The following is a 17,885-nucleotide window of genomic DNA, read 5'->3' as shown; positions in this document are numbered from 1 at the left end:
GGTCTGAAGGCGCTGATTGATCACCTTCCACATAAATGGGTTTAAAAACGTACACAACTGCTGATAAGGTGGAAATTCCTGTGAGGAGACGTTTGTATTTAATGTTTAGGGAAGGAGTCTCCAGTGTCTGTGCTTTGTAGGGCTTCAGATATCTTCAGGATAGAGGAGGTTAAAGAGCTGACGAGGGAAAGGCTGTTTATCCCCGCTATATGCGATAACAGGAGGTTTTATAAACAAAAATATTGTAATTGTTTGGAGATTGATGTGGTATAAGACAATTAAATCACTGTAGTAATGAACTATCAGAGTCAGAACAGTAACTCTGTTTCATCACACCACCCAGGCACAAGGAGATAATCTGCACTAGCAGCGCTGGCGCAAATTGTTACTCTCACTCAGGATCTTTCTACTTTTTCTTCTTATTCTCCTAGCGCTTTTTAGGACACTAATTTTTCCCTCAGTTTTCAACCAATCACCACCAAATTTCACATGAATTATACCTGTGGGCTGAATTAGTTTGCTGTGACTTTTGGTGCTGATCTGGATCACTGATCTGGAATGATCCATGAAAAATGGGATTTTGAGGGGTTTTTTTTAATAACTTTGTCAATTTTCATTATTTTTTCAACCAGTTATTTTTTAAATTTTGTTCAGGGTGGCAGGGTGCAACATTTCCTCACTAAGCGTCATTCTCTATCTCTTAACGTTCCAGATCTATAGGGTATGGTGACCAGACATCCTGGTTTGTAACCGCTAGCGCAAATTACTGTGACTTTAGTCCCAGTCTCTATCTAGTTAATAATTACTTCCCTGGAAACAATTATTAATGCTTGGACATCACCATTACTGTTAAACAAACAAACAAACCTGTTGATGTCATTTTATTACAAAAATGGTATGGAGTCCATGGTTTGTTCCTTTGTACAGTAAAAAATAATTAAACTTAAAAAAAAAACCCTCAGCGCAATGAGATTTCTGAAAGTGGAGGCAATGTGGAAGGACAGATCAGTTCTTTAAACTCTAATCTCATCTATGCATATTAGCATAAACACACACGCACACACTTCTGTGAATACACACCTCCTCCAGTAGCCAGTAAGTGTCATAACAAGTACACACACACACACACACGGGAAAAACAGGACATGTGGTTTGCCCCATGTGGACACTATGGCTAGGCATTTTAAACTAATGTGGCACAAAAGAAGGGGAAAAAAAAGGTCCACTGGCCAACACCATGAAGCCTTTAGCTCACAACACTGCCATTTTCCTCAATATCCGGTCAACGTAAAATGTAAAGGAACCACTCTGCAAATTCTCAGGTATTAAAAATAGACTCTGTAGAATTGTAGCAGTCTCCAGGAGCCAAAAGAAAAAAAAAATCACTAGAATAAATAACAGAATGCAAAATCAAAACTTTTCAAGGAAGATATGCATGACATCTGAATAATTAACAAGAACAAACACAACAGTAACATCTGTCGCATTTCCGTACTGTAAAAATAGTAACAGATTGCTTCAAGGAGCAAAAAAACAAAAATATTTATAAAATAAAACCCATTGCATTCAATAAATCAGTACTTTACATTTTTAAAATATTAAAAAATATATCTTAAAAAGGTAAATACTCCCCCAGGCCTGAAAATATTACCTGTGTTCTATTCTCTGAGTCTGAGAAACAAGCCTTGATTTGTTCACAATTGGCAAAAAACAGACAGGAAAACAAAAAGAGCCATAATTTAGCGTTCACACTCAACATTCCGGTTCTGTAATTTCTGTGTCTCCCACAGGAAGATCAGAGTTCCAGGTGTTCATGTTTAAGAAAAAAATTAAATAATTAATAACCGTAATATATATTTCAAAAAACCAAACCTAACACTGTCTCTGGTGAGGTTTTCTAACTACATGTCTAATGAATTCATATTCACCCCAAGATCCTGCCCACTAGGGGGTCGTATGTCTTTCCCTGCTGCAGGGTGGAGTCCCACCATGCCGCTGAGATGCGGCAGCATAGAGTTCCCGCTAGGGTCCATAGCATTCTGCTGTAGCTGGGGAGGAGGTGGAGGAGGAGCCATGCCAGGTAGGTGCTGCTGTAGATGGCCGGGGTGTGGCGAAGCTGTCTGAGTCTGCTGCAGTCGTGGGGACGGACTTGAGTGTGGTGGCTGTGATTGTGGACGAGGGGAGGGTTGAGGCGATCGCACTTGGTTGCTGAGAGAGTTGGGGAGTGGCTGGCCCTGCATGTGTGGTGACTGTGACATTTGCTGCTGTGGGCTCATGGGATTGTTCTGCTGTGCAGGCGAAGTCCCACCAAGGTGCTGCTTCTGTTGCTGAAGCAGTCGCTGGTGGATTGCTTGATGCAGCATTGCCGGAGATGATGAAGGCTGCGTTCCTCCTTGTCCTGGCTGCATCTGTGGACCACCTCGATCAGGCCCTTGCAGCCCAGCATTCTGCTGCTGCTGCTGCATTTGCAATCTGTGTTGATGCTGCAGTCTCTGCTGCAAGACTGCAGCAGCCTGCTGCTGTGCAGTGTTGCCTGGAAAACCCTGCTGCTGTGCAGAGTTTCCTGGAAAAGCCTGTTGCTGAGTCAAGTTGCCTGGAAAACCCTGCTGCTGGGTCAAGTTTCCTGGGTAACCCTGCTGCTGAGCCGAGTTGCCTGGGTAACCCTGCTGCTGAGCCGAGTTGCCTGGGTAACCCTGCTGTTGAGCTGAGTTGCCTGGGTAACCCTGCTGCTGAGCCGAGTTGCCTGGGTAACCCTGGGTTGTGTTGCCTGGGAAACCCTGCTGCTGTGCTGAGTTGCCTGGGTATCCTTGCTGCTGGGCTCCAGGTTGCACTCCCGGTTGAGTCTGCTGACCCTGCTGACCCATGTAGCTCTGCTGCTGTGGGAATGCAGTATGATTTCCCCCTGGCTGCTGCTGCTGCTGTTGTTGCTGCTGCTGCTGCTGCTGCTGCTGAAGCTGTAGTTTCTGCTGCTGTCTCCTTAACAGCAGCTGTCTGAACTGTGGATTCATGTTGACCACATTGGGAGGCACTTGGCCTGGTATTCCTTGCTGCTGCTGCTGTTGTATCCCAGCAACTTGCTGCTGCTGCTGAAGCAGGGGCCTCTGAGGTTGTTGCATTTGCTGCTGCTGTTGTTGTTGCAGCTGGGCAAGTTGGGCTTGTCCCATATTCATGGATGGCTGAAGTCCACAAGCACCGACTCCCACTGGCTGGCTGCTCATGGCCCCTGGCCCTCCCTGTGCACCAACAGGACCTCCTGGCCCGTTTTTATACTTGTAAACCCGCTGCTTTATAAATGCAGCCATTAGTTGTGGGTTGGAGCGGAGAATGTTGAGAACCTGCTGCTGTTGCTGCGGTGAGCTAGGTGACCGCAAGGTTTGCAGCAGTTCCTGCACAGTTCTTTGAGAAAGACTCCCACCTGCCATTCCACCTGCAGCACCGCCCTGCAGTCCACCCTGCACCATACTCATCAAGGCATTCTGATTTGGCACTGGCTGTTGCTGCTGTGGCTGCTGAGACTGCTGCATTTGTTGCTGCACTGTAGTCACCCCAGGCTGGTTCATAACTGGAGGTCTCTGCGGAGGTGGAATCCCCTGTCCTGTCCATTGCTGCTGAGCAGAAGGCTGAAGCTGCACATTAGCTCTTTGCTGGATCGGAACCTGTGGAGGAAGCTGGCCCTGTACATTAGGCTGTGGTACAGGTTGCTGTTGCATGGGTCCTGCTCCAACCATCATTCCTTGAGGTCCCTGCTGCTGCTCTAACTGGCCTCGCGAAACAGCAGCTTGTGCATGAGGAGGTAGCCCTGTTCCCCCTACCATGGCAACTCCCGAATGGGTCATCCCCATCTGTGCTTGGGGTTGTTGGTGGTGTGGTGGCATCATGCCTGTCTGGGTAGCTTGCCTCTGCAGTAATTGAGCTTTTGCCATATTTCTTTGTGCATCTGCCACTTGCTGGATCTTCTTTGCAATTTCCACAGCTGCCGGAGGAGGACCCGATGGTTGCTGCAATGGACCTGCCCCTAAGCTGCTAGGGCTTGCAGGACCCAGGCCTGGTTTGCCAGTAGAGCCTGGAGGTCGTGGGCCATACTGAGCCAAACTGTTTGGATGTGGTGGCTGTCCAGTCTGTTGTTGAGAAACCATTTGTGGCTGGGGAGAGGTCATCACTCCCTGAGCACCTTGCATTTGCTGAAACTGTTGATGGCCAGGGTGCTGGGGAGGCATGTTCCCCTGTGGTTGCTGTAGCTGCTGAGGGGATGCAACAGGAATGCCTCCCATTCCAGGCTGGGGTACAGGCGCAATATTTTGTTGGGTAGGTGTCTGAGGGGTGGGAGGCTGGGTACCCACTGATGTTGGTGTGCTACGACCCGTGGTGCAGTTGCTGCCTGGTGATGGAAGCCCTCCAGGTGGGCCACCACCAAGAGGAGGCTGCCCAGTCCGCTGCATAGTGGCCATACGCCTACGCAGCATCTGCGCTTGCTGTAGCCTGTGCTGCAGCTGCTGCTGTCTGAGTTTCTGCTTTATGTTGAGGCAAAATGGCACAGGGCATTTGTTCTCCTGGCAGTGCTTGGCATGATAGCAGCACAAAGCAATGAGCTGCTTGCAGATGGGACAGCCACCATTTGTCTTGCGCTTGCAGCCCTTCGTGTGCTGCACCACCCGCTTCATCTTCTGGCAAGATGGTAGGGAGCAGTTGGCATTGCGACACTGACAGGCATGCACCAGAGACTGGATGCAGCGCTGGATGCTGAGACGACGAGAGTCACCAGGGTTCTGAGTGGCCGCTGTTGCCTGGTTGCTACTTTCATCATCGAGACCCAGACCAAGCTTTTCCATCTTGTGCTCATGACCCTTAGTTTTATAGCACGTGATGCAAAGGTCATAGTCCTGCAAAGAACAAATGTACTTGGTGAAAATTATCCACTTTTTGACAATTGTCCCTGTTTCTTAAAAAAATCTCTTTGGGATCATGATGCACAAATCACTTAAGTGCAACATTATCAACTAGAAGTGGCAACAATCATGACTGTCAACCTCTCTTACCTCACAGACTGTGCAGTGGAAACGCGTCTCCACATGATGTTTGCACTCATTGCAGGTGTACACAAAGCGATCCTGGCTTTGGTTGTGCAGTTCCACCAGCATACACATCGAGCTCCACTTGGCTCGTCGCAAAGAGCTGAACTCAAGGTGCTTGTCCCGAGCCAGCGTCAGAAAGGCATCACGCCCATCCATCAGGTCGCACGCCATCAGGGGGTCTGGATCTATGATGGCAGGTAGCGAGTTGACAGCAGGGCCGGCATGGAGACGGATGACGAAGAAAACCTAAGAGGCAAGAAAATGGTCAGAACGAGCTTTTGTGAAACGGGAGACCTTGTTAAAGCCTGTCTGAATTAGTAAGACGACTACCTCTTTGTGTTTCTCCATGGTAGCATAGAGTTTTTGGGAGAGGTCGTTGGAGACATTGGGCACGCCTGGTTTCTTCTTGTTGGCTCGGCTCATGCTGCTTTTGTTCTTGTTCGTCTTCTTGTTGTTCTTTTTCTTTGCGTTCTTGCTGTCACCCTCTGTGGCCTGTAGAGACCGACACAGATCAGGAACATCGATCTATTTCTCAAAGACATATTCATCATTTCAAGGCTCAAGAATCTAAACTCACATCTACACTTTCACTCGAGGTGTTGTTCTCCTCTCTTTTCCTCTCCTCCTCTTCTTGCTCCAGCTCTTTGATGCTCTCCTCCAACACATTGGGCCAGAAATCACCCTCAAAATAAGGCAGCTCCTTTGCACTTGTCAGGCGGTCCTCGGTTGCCTGTTTAAAGATGTCCTAGGAGAGAGAAGGAGATGAAAATGGGCCAGGGGTGAAAACGAAATGTGGAGCAGTGCTTCTTTACATAAACACAGCTGCATATCCATGCTCACACACACAGATATAGAGATCCAGGAGAAACTCTGGGGGTGGGGACGAATGGTAGGCCAAGTTGTTCAGCTGGGATTTTGTACAACCTTAAACAAAACACTACAGTGACGCCTACCTTGTAGTCATGAACGATCCGCTCTGCCACAGCCTTGTCCAGCATCTTCTTGTACCATTCCTGCAGCCGTTTGGGTTTGGGGATCTTCTGATCCGGTGGGTGACAGTGGAAGATGTAATCATCTCCTTCACTTGGTGGACATGCCCAGATATGTCCTGTGGTGAACCCTAACTTCTTCACGTACTCCAGGTACCCGACTAGGATCTCGTGATACACACCTGTCCTCAGGTGACGTGGCTGAAAAAAGTGCACACTGTCCAGGTAGGAGATATACACACGTCTGCACAGAGAGATGAACAGATGGCAATGAGTAAACGAGTCAGTTGAATGTTGATGAACATGCTTAAGGCTCAGTTTCCAGGCAACGGTATCACACTGACATGCACTCGACTGTTTTTTTTAAGGAAAAAGAAGCTTTTCTTCGAGTCAACCAAGTACCTAAGAGATAAAAGGTCTACTTTAGTGCATTTACTCTCACCTCTGATTGGGTGGAGGACAATCGGAGCCATATTCTTGGACATGCATTCCGAAAAAACACACATCCACACCGTTAATGTCCTCGAATGCAAACAGAGCTTTTGTCCGGTAGGGGAAAGACTCTGCCATTTCACCACTGTCCACAAATCTGCCAACGTAAATGCACATTGTTACTCAAATTCATATTTTTAAATGATACCGTCTGATATTTTTGGATGATGATGTCTTTCATATGGTTGGGAGAAGAATTATACCAAGATGCACATGGATATGAAGACAGATCTTAAAAAAAAAACATGGAGGACTCTTACCTGGACTTCATTCCTGGCTTCACTTCAACCATTTTGTCGGAGACGTGAACCACCCGGATAGTGACATCACCAGTTTCTGGATGGTATTGCCGCTTCAGGAACTCGTTCACCCGTGCCTCCAGGAAGTTGCCCAGCTTTGTCTGGGGAAGCCCTGGGAGATGAGACGAGACAGGAAGAGGAATTTAAAAAAAAAGAAAAAAAAAAAAGACAGCACTGATGAGCTGTTGTATCCCATGGTCACCATAATAACCGCACAGATCACCAACAGTCGATGACAAAGTGAGTTCTTGTAATTATCCTTCCCGATGGATGGGAACAACCAATGACGTGAACCGAAGTTACTGTTATCATCTCAAAGTTGATTACATTCCCCAAGCAGAGATGTCCACAAGTGGTCTGGGCACATCCTGAGAAGAGATGCAGAGCATGTGGGAAGGAGAATATTGAGGATGGAGCTGCCAGGCAAACAAAAATGAGGAAGGCCAAAGAGGAGATACATGGATGTGGTTATGTTACAGAGCCAGGCAGTGTACTATAGAGGGGGACTGAGAACGTCAAGCACACACACATCTGGAGGGAAATTTCATACATGTTTTGCGAGTATTTTACAGGGAAGTGGTTAGTCATTTATGAGCTGAGAGTGCACCAGAAGCCAGTGTGTAAATTTCAAAACCCCCCCAGCACCTCTGGCATACCATGGCGGGTTTGCCGCTGCACATTTCACAGCTGCCTACTCCTTTTTTTTTTGTGCTCGCTACTTAAGATTTTCTGAAGAAGCCTGCCAAGGTTTTTATTTCAACATCATAGCAATTTGAACTATTAAAGAATGACAACAACACTTACGTTAAAGTAGCTATAAACAGTCATTCTGACCCCAGCCTCTCAGTTTATCCTCTTTAAATTCAAAGTCCTTCCCATGCCATGTGGCGCATAGGATGGCGCAGATCTCTGTTTCCGTAGCCCTCGGCCTCTCGTGTATATTACATAGTTAGGGTTACAGTGGGGGGTGGGTCCTCTGGTAACCGCGAGAGTTTGACTCGCCACTCGCATCTGTATTGCAGCGTGCCTTGTCAGATGGCAGTAGGTACCATTTTTATGATGGTCTTTGGTATGACCCGACCGTGAGTAGAACTCGCGATCTCCCGATCGAGAGGCGGACACGCTAACCTCTAGGCCAACTCGCGGTCTCTATAAATTAACAAGACAAAAATATGCAGCTTGTTCCATCACGTTACCGAGAAACTAGCCTGGCAAGCCAGACTAAATGTGAATATTTAGTCTGGTCTCGGTCGTAGACATTTCCGAAGGGTGTGGGTAGGGACAACCCGCTGTCTTTCAAACTGTCTCTGTGTGTATAGGCCAACGCTCTGACCAATCAGCGCAACAGTGACTGTGACGTAGTCAGAGCGACAGAAAGCAGTGGGGGAGGCCTTGAAATAAATAATTTTTCAAAATGCGTATTAATTAATAAACAGGTTCTAGATATTAAGAAGTTTGGAGATAATGACCACTAGGGGTGTGCAAAAATATCGATACGGCGATATATCGCGATACTTTGTCTTCTGATTCAATATCGATACTCAAAATTTGAATATCAATATTTTTTCAAATAATAAATCATGTTTCAGATGGGTTGTAAATCCAGTACGACTTCCGCACCTCCACTCCGCGAGGTGTCGCTGTGCCGCTTCCTCACTGCAAGGCACTCTTCGTCTTCTCTTTTTTCCCCGGCGGTTGCAGTGAGGAAAAAAAACAAGCAAGCATGGCTGTTAACGTAAACCTAGAAATGCCGCCGAACTTTAAGGCAGATGTTTGGAGGCACTTTGGATTCCAAAGGAAAGGAGAAAAAAAACAGTGAGCCGGTGTTCTGTAAAGTTATCCTACCTCTTGGATTTGTCCTACCAAGCCTACTGCGCATGCGCGAAATCCAGGAGGGTAGGAAAATTCAACAGTAGTTTTGTTCTACCGATCAGCTGGGCTGATAGAAAATCGGTGAGTATTTCACGCATTTGCCGATTTTTATGTTTTGTGCGTATTGGTCGAGTCTTTGGCCGAGTCAAATAATTTGTAATGCCTTGTTTTGAATAATAAACCGGTCTGTATGAGAACTTGCTAATTCATGTGTTCTGCGCATGCGCAGTAGGCTTTGTGCATGCGCAGTAGGAGACTAAGCTGCACACTGCACTTTTCAATGTGTTTCAGACAGTGTGTTGCTCCTGCAAAATAAGCACAAGTTAAATGTTCTCAGGTATATGTTCTCAAGTTTACAAAGAACAAATTGATATTAGTGTTAGCACTGAAATGTATGTGCAGTCTGCAGTGCAAGTTTTCATAAAACAATTTGATTCTGCTTGTTAAGCAGCACTGATGTGTCCATGCTTACAGAAAAGTTGATAATACGAGCACAGAAATGGGAATTTTCTGTATGTTGTAGTGAAGCAACTCTTGGTTTTGCCAGCAGTGGAATAGAGACAAATATATGTCTGGCAAGAGTGTGTAGTTATGTATGTGAAATGTAATTTTACAGTGGTCAATAAATTCTGATTTTCTTCAGTGACACAGATATCGTGATGTGGTTGAAATTTCTTGCAATATATCGATTATCGCAGAATCGCTGTACCGTGATATCGTTATCGTGGGCAAAATATCGCCATAGTATCGTATCGTGAGGTATCTGGTGATACCCAGCCCTAATGACCACAAGTTTGGAGTCTGTACCACATACTTAACATACACTCATTTTTTTTCAAGTGTTTTTCAAGGGTTTGCTTAAACTGTTTTTGAGAGTTTTTATTTAGTGGTGTTTGGTGAAATAATTTCCCTTAAATTTAAAATAACGGGAAAATAAGAAACAATCAAAAAGTAATGTTTCAAAGCTGTTTATTAATTCTTCGTACTGCACAAACTAGCCCATCCTTTTGGCTACGAGCGGAGCCAGCTGGTAGATCAGACTTTTGCCATAGCCGGTCGGCAAAACAGCGAAAACGTCCTTCTTGAAAAGGAATGAGCGGAGAGCCTCTTCCTGCTCATGCTTCAACGAAAACTCCAAGTCTAATTCTTCTAAAACTGATTCCAAAGCGGAGTCAAACGCGCGCTGTTCACTAGCCGTAGCCATCTTTCCTGTTGTGCTTTCTCCAGCGTCGCGCAGCCTTGTTGTCACTCCTGCAAAAGCCCGCCCAAAGAATCCAAACAAAAACCTTGTGTTGTGATTGGCGGGCACGATTTGATGCCCGGGGCGTTTTGTTGATATGGTGCGAGGCTAGACCCACTCGTAGGCAAAAATATTTTTGGCCGCTAGGCGGGTGGGTCTAGTTTGCTAGGCTACCGAGAAACCGCAAAGATATGTAAACTCCTCTGTCCTGAAGACATCGGAAAACTCAAAGTTCCAGCTTCACGTCTGACTGTTACACACCACTGACACTGGAGACTCCTTTCAGAAACGTTACACACACACACACACACACACACACACACACACACACACACACACACACACACTTTTCTCATGACAAGAAACTTCACTGACTTTACCGAACGCACCGACAGTCTCAGTTGTATAAAGCTGTGCGAGTTTGGTGTGAAGTTCAGTAACACGCTGTAAAACACACCAAAGCTTTCAGCCATAGTGATCACTAGTGTAACTGTCCAGCACCTTCCTGTAGCACCCGTGCAGAAGACTTGGGCAGAACTTTTCTATCCAGAAAACACTTACGTTTGGCAGCGTATTTATTCTCCTTCCTTGTCTTGTTGGAGGCCTTCAAACAGCCGTCACACACGAAGCTGTAGAGAGACGTAACATAGAGGTGAAGAGAGATCCCTGAGAAAGCAGACCTCGTAACTACATCCAGAGTTTTAATAGGGACAGAAACCAGCTCACCCTGACGGCCAGATCGTCTCGTTGTGCAGGATGCAGATTTGATGCATTTTACGAGCACAGTCAGAACATTCCACAAATCTGCACAGGGAAAAGTTAAACACGTCACTGTTCACAAAATCACTCGAGGCTCGGATGACAAAGTGACGCAAAATACCAAACGTTAACTCAAAAATATTTTTGTACTGACTTGATAATGTCGAAGACATGAAACAGAAATCTATAACAAAGTTTGGATGAAAAACAAAAAAAGACTTTTGGACAGAACTGTGTATGATGAGACTTACAGCTCTGGGTCGAGGGTGTCGTTCTTCTTCTTCTCAAACTGGTCTTTATTGATGGATCTGAAAAAAGCAACAGTTAAGTTAATAACTAGTTTATTAGTTCGTTAAACTTATTTTAAATATGATAAAATAAAACAAGCTGTAAGTAACATGTAGATCTGAACATAAACTGGAGAGAAGTTACTGATATTTTAGATCAACACTAAATTACAAAACATTACATTAGACTTCCTGTCCATTCGAACAGAACGCATTAATCTGGACTCACTCACGTTCTCTCATAAGTAAAATAAAATCCAGACTCTATAATTCATCTTCTTAAGTTTAGTTTTCCTTAAAGCAGATACGCAGAACCATGGCCTCACTTTCGTTTATAAATGCCTTGAGACCTCAAGAATGGCACAGGAATAGTTTTAAGCGTTAACAATAAATCTAACATAGTAATTTTTATGATTAAAGTGATTTATATAGGTAGCGGTCTGAGTGAATGACCTTGATGTCCGTAACGTCACTGCAGGAAGTCTATCGGTCTCATCGCCATTTCCGCTAGACTAAAACACAGAGCTGACTGCAACTCCGAGCCTCCATTTTGAGCTAATTTATCGCCATGTCATGTAGATGTGTTGCTGGCGGGTGCAGCAACACGACAGAAGGTGGGTTTATGTTGCATTCATAGCCCAAGAATGTTCAAACTGCAAAGATTTGGAGGCATTTTGCGAGAAGTTCACGGGCACATTGGGCGCCTATGAAGTGGTCTCTGCTCTGCACATTTTACTGAAGACTTGTACGGGACCTCTGATCTGTTGAGGAGCGTTGGCTATAAGCCTGTATTGAAAGAGGGTGCAGTACCAACAATTAAAGGAAACTACCAGAAAAGTATTTATTTTATTATTTTTTTTAAAAGGAAAGTGAGTTTAATTGCACTAGTTTTCCTGGAGTGAGCTGAGGGTTGTTGGTAAAACCCGGGATGGAACGGGACGTGACAAATTGCTCGGGAAGTGACCTCTGGTCTATAGCTGTAAAAGACCTCGGCCTTAAAACCGGTTCCCGCTGTGACGTCATGCGCTCAGGGCTGGCTGGATCAGCGGGGCAGCTCCAATGACAACTTTGCGGTCGGTTTTAACTCTCAAAAATATATATATTTTAAACTCCCATTTATGCAGCATACAAGAGTCAAGGATGGAGATACTATCCACTCGGAAATTTATTTTAAAATAAAGGCTCTGCGTATCTGCTTTAAGCTGATTAATCTATTCCTTACAAATTAACTTGTTATAAATGATCAAGTCAGACAAGTTGAAATGCTTAAAAAAAATCTCAAAGTTTAACCTGTATAAGAAAGTTTTGCAGGTTATAATACACTTAAGTATACAAAATAATAACAAAAGTTAATACATTTACATACTCCATAACTATCAAACAATAATACGAGGGTAAGTCAAAAACTTCTAAGACAAATGAAAAAAAAATTTATGCAAATAACAAAGCTATTTCGGGCGGCACGGTGGTGTAGTGGTTAGCGCTGTCGCCTCACAGCAAGAAGGTCCTGGGTTCGAGCCCCGGGGCCGGCGAGGGCCTTTCTGTGCGGAGTTTGCATGTTCTCCCCGTGTCCGCGTGGGTTTCCTCCGGGTGCTCCGGTTTCCCCCACAGTCCAAAGACATGCAGGTTAGGTTAACCGGTGACTCTAAATTGAGCATAGGTGTGAATGTGAGTGTGAATGGTTGTCTGTGTCTATGTGTCAGCCCTGTGATGACCTGGCGACTTGTCCAGGGTGTACCCCGCCTTTCGCCCGTAGTCAGCTGGGATAGGCTCCAGCTTGCCTGCGACCCTGTAGAAGGATAAAGCGGCTAGAGATAATGAGATGAGACAAAGCTATTTCTCTACATATCCTCCATTTAAGTCTAAACACTTCTGTAAGCGATGCTTCCATCGGAGAATTCCTTCTCAGTATTCCTTTTTTTTTTAATTCTTTTGAATTCCTTTTGAAATTATAACATCTGTCTTAGAACTTTTTGACTTGCCCTTTTACATTTATCTCTTGGATGCAAATATAAAATATATAAAATAAGTGTCAAAGTTAAAGGAATACGCCACCCCCAAGTGAAATTGAGTCAGTCCCTGCAGTCCCTAGAGTTGGATGAGTGAGCCAAAGCGTTTTGTAGCCGACCCAGCCATTGTCCTGATCTGGAAACGTCCCGGTTAGCTTTAGCTTAGCGTAGTCGCTGTAATCTGGCGTGTCCAGCTAGCATTGTCGTTGCAAAAGTGAATCAAATAACTCAAGATTTTTTATAATTATTTCTCATGACCTGTACATTCACATCGATTACACATATCAATGCAAATTAACACGAAGGGATTTACTAGACCGATTTATATCTGGAACTATTTTCGGCCACAGCACAGGCAAAGCACCGCTGCAGGCGCAAAGACACCGCGCAGCACCTGAAAACCCTGGTTTCCCTGGTAACACTGGTGTATTGACGGAAGTTGTGGTGCTGCGCGGTGTCTTTGCGCCTGCAGCGGTGCTTTGCCTGTGCTGTGGCTGAAAATAGTTCCAGATATAAATCGGTCTAGTAAATCCCTTCGTGTTAATTTGCACTGATATGTGTACTCGATGTGAATGTACAGGTCATGAGAAATAATTATAAAAAACCTTGAGTTATTTGATTCACTTTTGCAACGACAATGCTAGCTGGACACGCCGGATTACAGCGACTACGCTAAGCTAAAGCTAACCGGGACGTTTCCAGATCAGGACAATGGCTGGGTCGGCTACAAAACGCTTTGGCTCACTCATCCAACTCTAGGGACTGCAGGGACTGACTCAATTTCACTTGGGGGTGGCGTATTCCTTTAAATAAATTTAATCAACAAGACTATCCGAAGTTAAAGGATACAAGAATAAAACACTTTAGATCACAACTTAATGTAAAAATCATTTTTATACAATTTTAGCAAGTTATTTCAGCAATAATTTGCTAATATTCTATCCACATTCACTAGATATGAGCAATCGTGCGCTCTGATTGGCTACTCTACTACTAGACTATCAGCTCATATACAGTGAATAGAGAAAAAACAAAACGGCGGCGCGTGCTGCTGAACCAACCGAGGACGAAATAAAAACTCTTCTCAAAAACAACCCCCCCCCCCCCCCCCCAAAAAAAAAAAGCAACAAAATATGGAAGAAAAGTATTTGATGGGAAGAAATTTATTTATTTATTTATTTTTCAAGAATTATTATCATCATCATCGCATTTTTCACAAATTGCTCCTGTCATTTCGCCAGTTTGTTTACATTCTAAGCGGAAATGATTTTGTCAGACGTTTTGTATAAATTTTTTATTAACTGAATTTGCAAAAAATAAAAATATAAATGCTCTAACATTCGCACCTTGTCGGCTATCAGCTCAATTTTGTGGAATAACTTAAATATTCGAGGTGAATATTCACAAACAGCATCTTATAACAAAAGCTAAATCTACAAGCTAACAGTATTAAAGCCATTATATAAAGAGAGACAGACAGATAAAAACATACTATTTATAAACTAATTTATTTAAAATAAAATTTTAAGCTGTGCAGTTTCCCTTCTTCCCCCATTTCAGTCCTGTAGAGGAACACACGGACACTGACAGCAGACTTGTTGAATATTAGAGTCGTATGAAACACGAGGAAGAGAAAAGATATTAAAGTACAAATTAACATTGTATGAAATATTATAAAATACACAGGTACACAGGTTTTACAGTACAGGTGAGCATCTTATCAAATGTTATACTGGATATTTGGGTCGTTCTTCAGTAACAGAATCACATTCACAGCAGAATGTGGGAACTTTTTTAGCTGCAGTGCTCAAGATAACGGTATTAAATAAACCGCTCGCACTGTACGGGGTCGTTTGAGTCTAAAAAAAAAAAGCACAGAAAAACAGGCGATGTTTAACTCTGAACGCAAAATCTTTTACAAGGAAAGACTAGATAGAACTCGACGCCAACGGTGTCGATGGGGATGCCGCCGCCCGGTAGACTACACGCCTTATTAAGTTGTGATTTGGGGATGGACATTTGACCTCACAGTAATCTTGACCTGGTGAAATTACTTGTATCAGCCTTGGAGATATTGTGTTCACAAGGTTTTCGGACGGACATTTGACCTCACAGTGACCTTGACCTTAGACCTTTTGATCTCAAAATCTAATCAGTTTATCTTTGTCCCCAAATGCACAAATGGTGAAAGTTTGGTGAAATTCCTTTCATGAGCCTTTGAGAGATCGTGTTCACAAGGTTTCAGGACGGACGCACGGACAACCCGATAACATAACGCCTTCTGCACCTTACGGTGGCGGAGGCATAAAAAGTCAGGAATGGAATTACATCAGAAAAAACTGAACTTTCATTTCTTAAAATTCAAACCCAGATTTCTCTGAAGTGACGCTGTGATCACTGGGGTAACGAGTTTTAAATCTGGTTTTTGGTACGTTTTGCCTTGGAGTCCATACTTTAGAAAAATCACCGAGTTGACAAGTTAACAATCTTGATAAGTTCAGAACTCCGTCCTCTCTGCTGAACAACTGCCCTTAAAGGAACAGTCCACCGTACTTCCATAATGAAATATGCTCTTATCTGAATTGAGACGAGCTGCTCCGTACCTCTCCGAGCTTTGCGCGACCTCCCAGTCAGTCAGATGCGCTGTCACTCCTGTTAGCAATGTAGCTAGGCTCAGTATGGCCAATGGTATTTTTTGGGGCTGTAGTTAGATGCGACCAAACTCTTCCGCGTTTTTCCTGTTTACATAGGTTTATATGACCAGTGACATGAAACAAGTTCAGTTATACAAATTGAAACGTAGCGATTTTCTATGCTATGGAAAGTCCACATTATAATGACAGGCGTACTAACACCTTCTGCGCGCTTCGGCAGCGCATTGATATCTGAGCTCCGTATCAATGTGCTGCCGAAGCGCGCAGAAGGTGTTAGTACACCTGTCATTATAGTGTGGACTTTCCATAGCATAGAAAATCGCCACGTTTCAATTTGTGTAACTGAACTTGTTTCATATATCACTGCTCATATAAACCTAAGTAAACAGGAAAAACGCGGAAGAGTTTGGTTGCATCTAACTACAGCCCCAAAAAATACCATTGGCCATGCTGAGCCTAGCTACATTGCTAACAGGAGTGACAGCGCGTCTGACTGACTGGGAGGTCGCACAAAGCTCGGAGAGGTACGGAGCAGCTCGTCTCAATTCAGATAAGAGCATATTTCATTATGGAAGTACGGTGGACTGTTCCTTTAAAATAACATTCTGGAACTAAACTGCATTTCCACAGAGAAAATGCAAAGTGTGCTTGCTGAGCTGTAGCAGAACAGCTATCATGTTAACATGCTAATAGAATAGTCTTTATTGTCCCAAAGGGATATTTGTTTTCACATCAGACAAGTCAATGTTATCAGGTTCAGCATTAGTCAGATCTTTGTGACTCACATCTCATGAACAAGTACATACATACTTACATATTTACATATACACCTCCACCTATTTCCACATACATATACACATACTCCTAGCTCCTACATACAATGCTAACATGCTAATGATTAACGTATTAACTGTTAGCATGCTAATATACCAAGTCTAATATGCTAACAGCTAGCATGCTAATGTACTAATGGCTAACATGGTAACAGCCAGTATGTTAACACAATAACCGATAGCATGTTAACAGCTAGCATTCTGACAGCTTAAGCTTAACATGCCAACAGCTAGCATGCTAACCTACTAATGGCTACCATGTTAACTGTTAGCATGCTAACACGCTGAGGCTAATAATACTAACAGACAGCATGCTAGTATGCTAATGGCTAACAGCTAACACACTAACTGATAGCATGTTAACAGCTAGCATGCTAATGTGAACATGCTAACAGCTAACATGAGAACAGTTAGTATTGAAACATCTCATCTCATCTCATTATCTCTAGCCGCTTTATCCTGTTCTGCAGGGTCGCAGGCAAGCTGGAGCCTATCCCAGCTGACTACGGGCGAAAGGCGGGGTACACCCTGGACAAGTCGCCAGGTCATCACAGGGCTGACACATAGACACAGACAACCATTCACACCCACATTCACACCTACGGTCAATTTAGAGTCACCAGTTAACCTAACCTGCATGTCTTTGGACTGTGGGGGAAACCGGAGCACCCGGAGGAAACCCACGCGGACACGGGGAGAACATGCAAACTCCGCACAGAAAGGCCCTCGCCGGCCCCGGGGCTCGAACCCAGGACCTTCTTGCTGTGAGGCGACAGCGCTAACCACTACACCACCGTGCCGCCCGTATTGAAACATGTTAAGCTTAACATTAGCATGCTAACATACTAATGGCTAACATGTTCACTCTGAGCATGCTAACACGCTGAGGCTAATATACTAACAGACAGCATGCTAGTATGCTAATGGCTAACATACCAACATTAAACATGTTAACATGCTAAGGCTAACATGCTAACAGCTAGCATGAGTAACATTCTGTAATAAGAAACTAAACCTTCAACTGTTTTAAGGATCACACACTCAGTTCATTAATGAGATTTATTTCCTCGTTTTGTACAGAACGTTATTATAAAGTAACAGTCGAAAGTTTAGACACCCCTAATTCTAATTCACTGATTTTTTTTTTTTTTAATTAAGAGTCACTTCATGTCTTAAAGTAATGATCGACATCGTTTCTCTTGACTGAGCTGTTCGGTTCTTGATATAATACTGTATGGATTACTGCAGTTGTGGTGTGGAAGACGGCTATTTATTTATTTGTTTGTATGTTTATTTTTTATTATTTACTGTTTGTTCTCAAAAGCATTCAGAAGGTGAGAAACTCGTCCACTGATCACCTTTTGACGAGTCACACCTGT

General features: G+C 44.0%; 1 protein-coding gene across 2 annotated transcripts in view; it reads right to left on the bottom strand.

Moving 5' to 3' along the window:
• Positions 1-866: 866 nt before the first annotated feature.
• ep300b (E1A binding protein p300 b) overlaps positions 867-17,885 on the bottom strand; it is an 86,877-nt gene continuing 69,858 nt past the window's right edge. For both annotated transcript variants that reach the window (XM_060904268.1, XM_060904269.1), the window contains exons 21-30: positions 10,975-11,031; positions 10,691-10,768; positions 10,526-10,593; positions 6,814-6,964; positions 6,504-6,650; positions 6,026-6,305; positions 5,650-5,817; positions 5,403-5,564; positions 5,037-5,318; positions 867-4,880 (exon numbers count right to left, since the gene is read on the bottom strand). In XM_060904268.1, the coding sequence (XP_060760251.1) occupies positions 1,902-4,880; positions 5,037-5,318; positions 5,403-5,564; positions 5,650-5,817; positions 6,026-6,305; positions 6,504-6,650; positions 6,814-6,964; positions 10,526-10,593; positions 10,691-10,768; positions 10,975-11,031 (4,372 nt within the window). In that variant the 3' untranslated portion in view covers positions 867-1,901. The remainder of the gene's footprint in view (positions 4,881-5,036; positions 5,319-5,402; positions 5,565-5,649; positions 5,818-6,025; positions 6,306-6,503; positions 6,651-6,813; positions 6,965-10,525; positions 10,594-10,690; positions 10,769-10,974; positions 11,032-17,885) is intronic.

This window comes from Neoarius graeffei, chromosome 22, assembly GCF_027579695.1.
Source record: "Neoarius graeffei isolate fNeoGra1 chromosome 22, fNeoGra1.pri, whole genome shotgun sequence".
In the NCBI taxonomy this organism is placed as follows: domain Eukaryota; kingdom Metazoa; phylum Chordata; class Actinopteri; order Siluriformes; family Ariidae; genus Neoarius; species Neoarius graeffei.
Note: the sequence above shows the minus strand (reverse complement) of the source record. Positions and strands in the feature narration are given on the sequence as shown.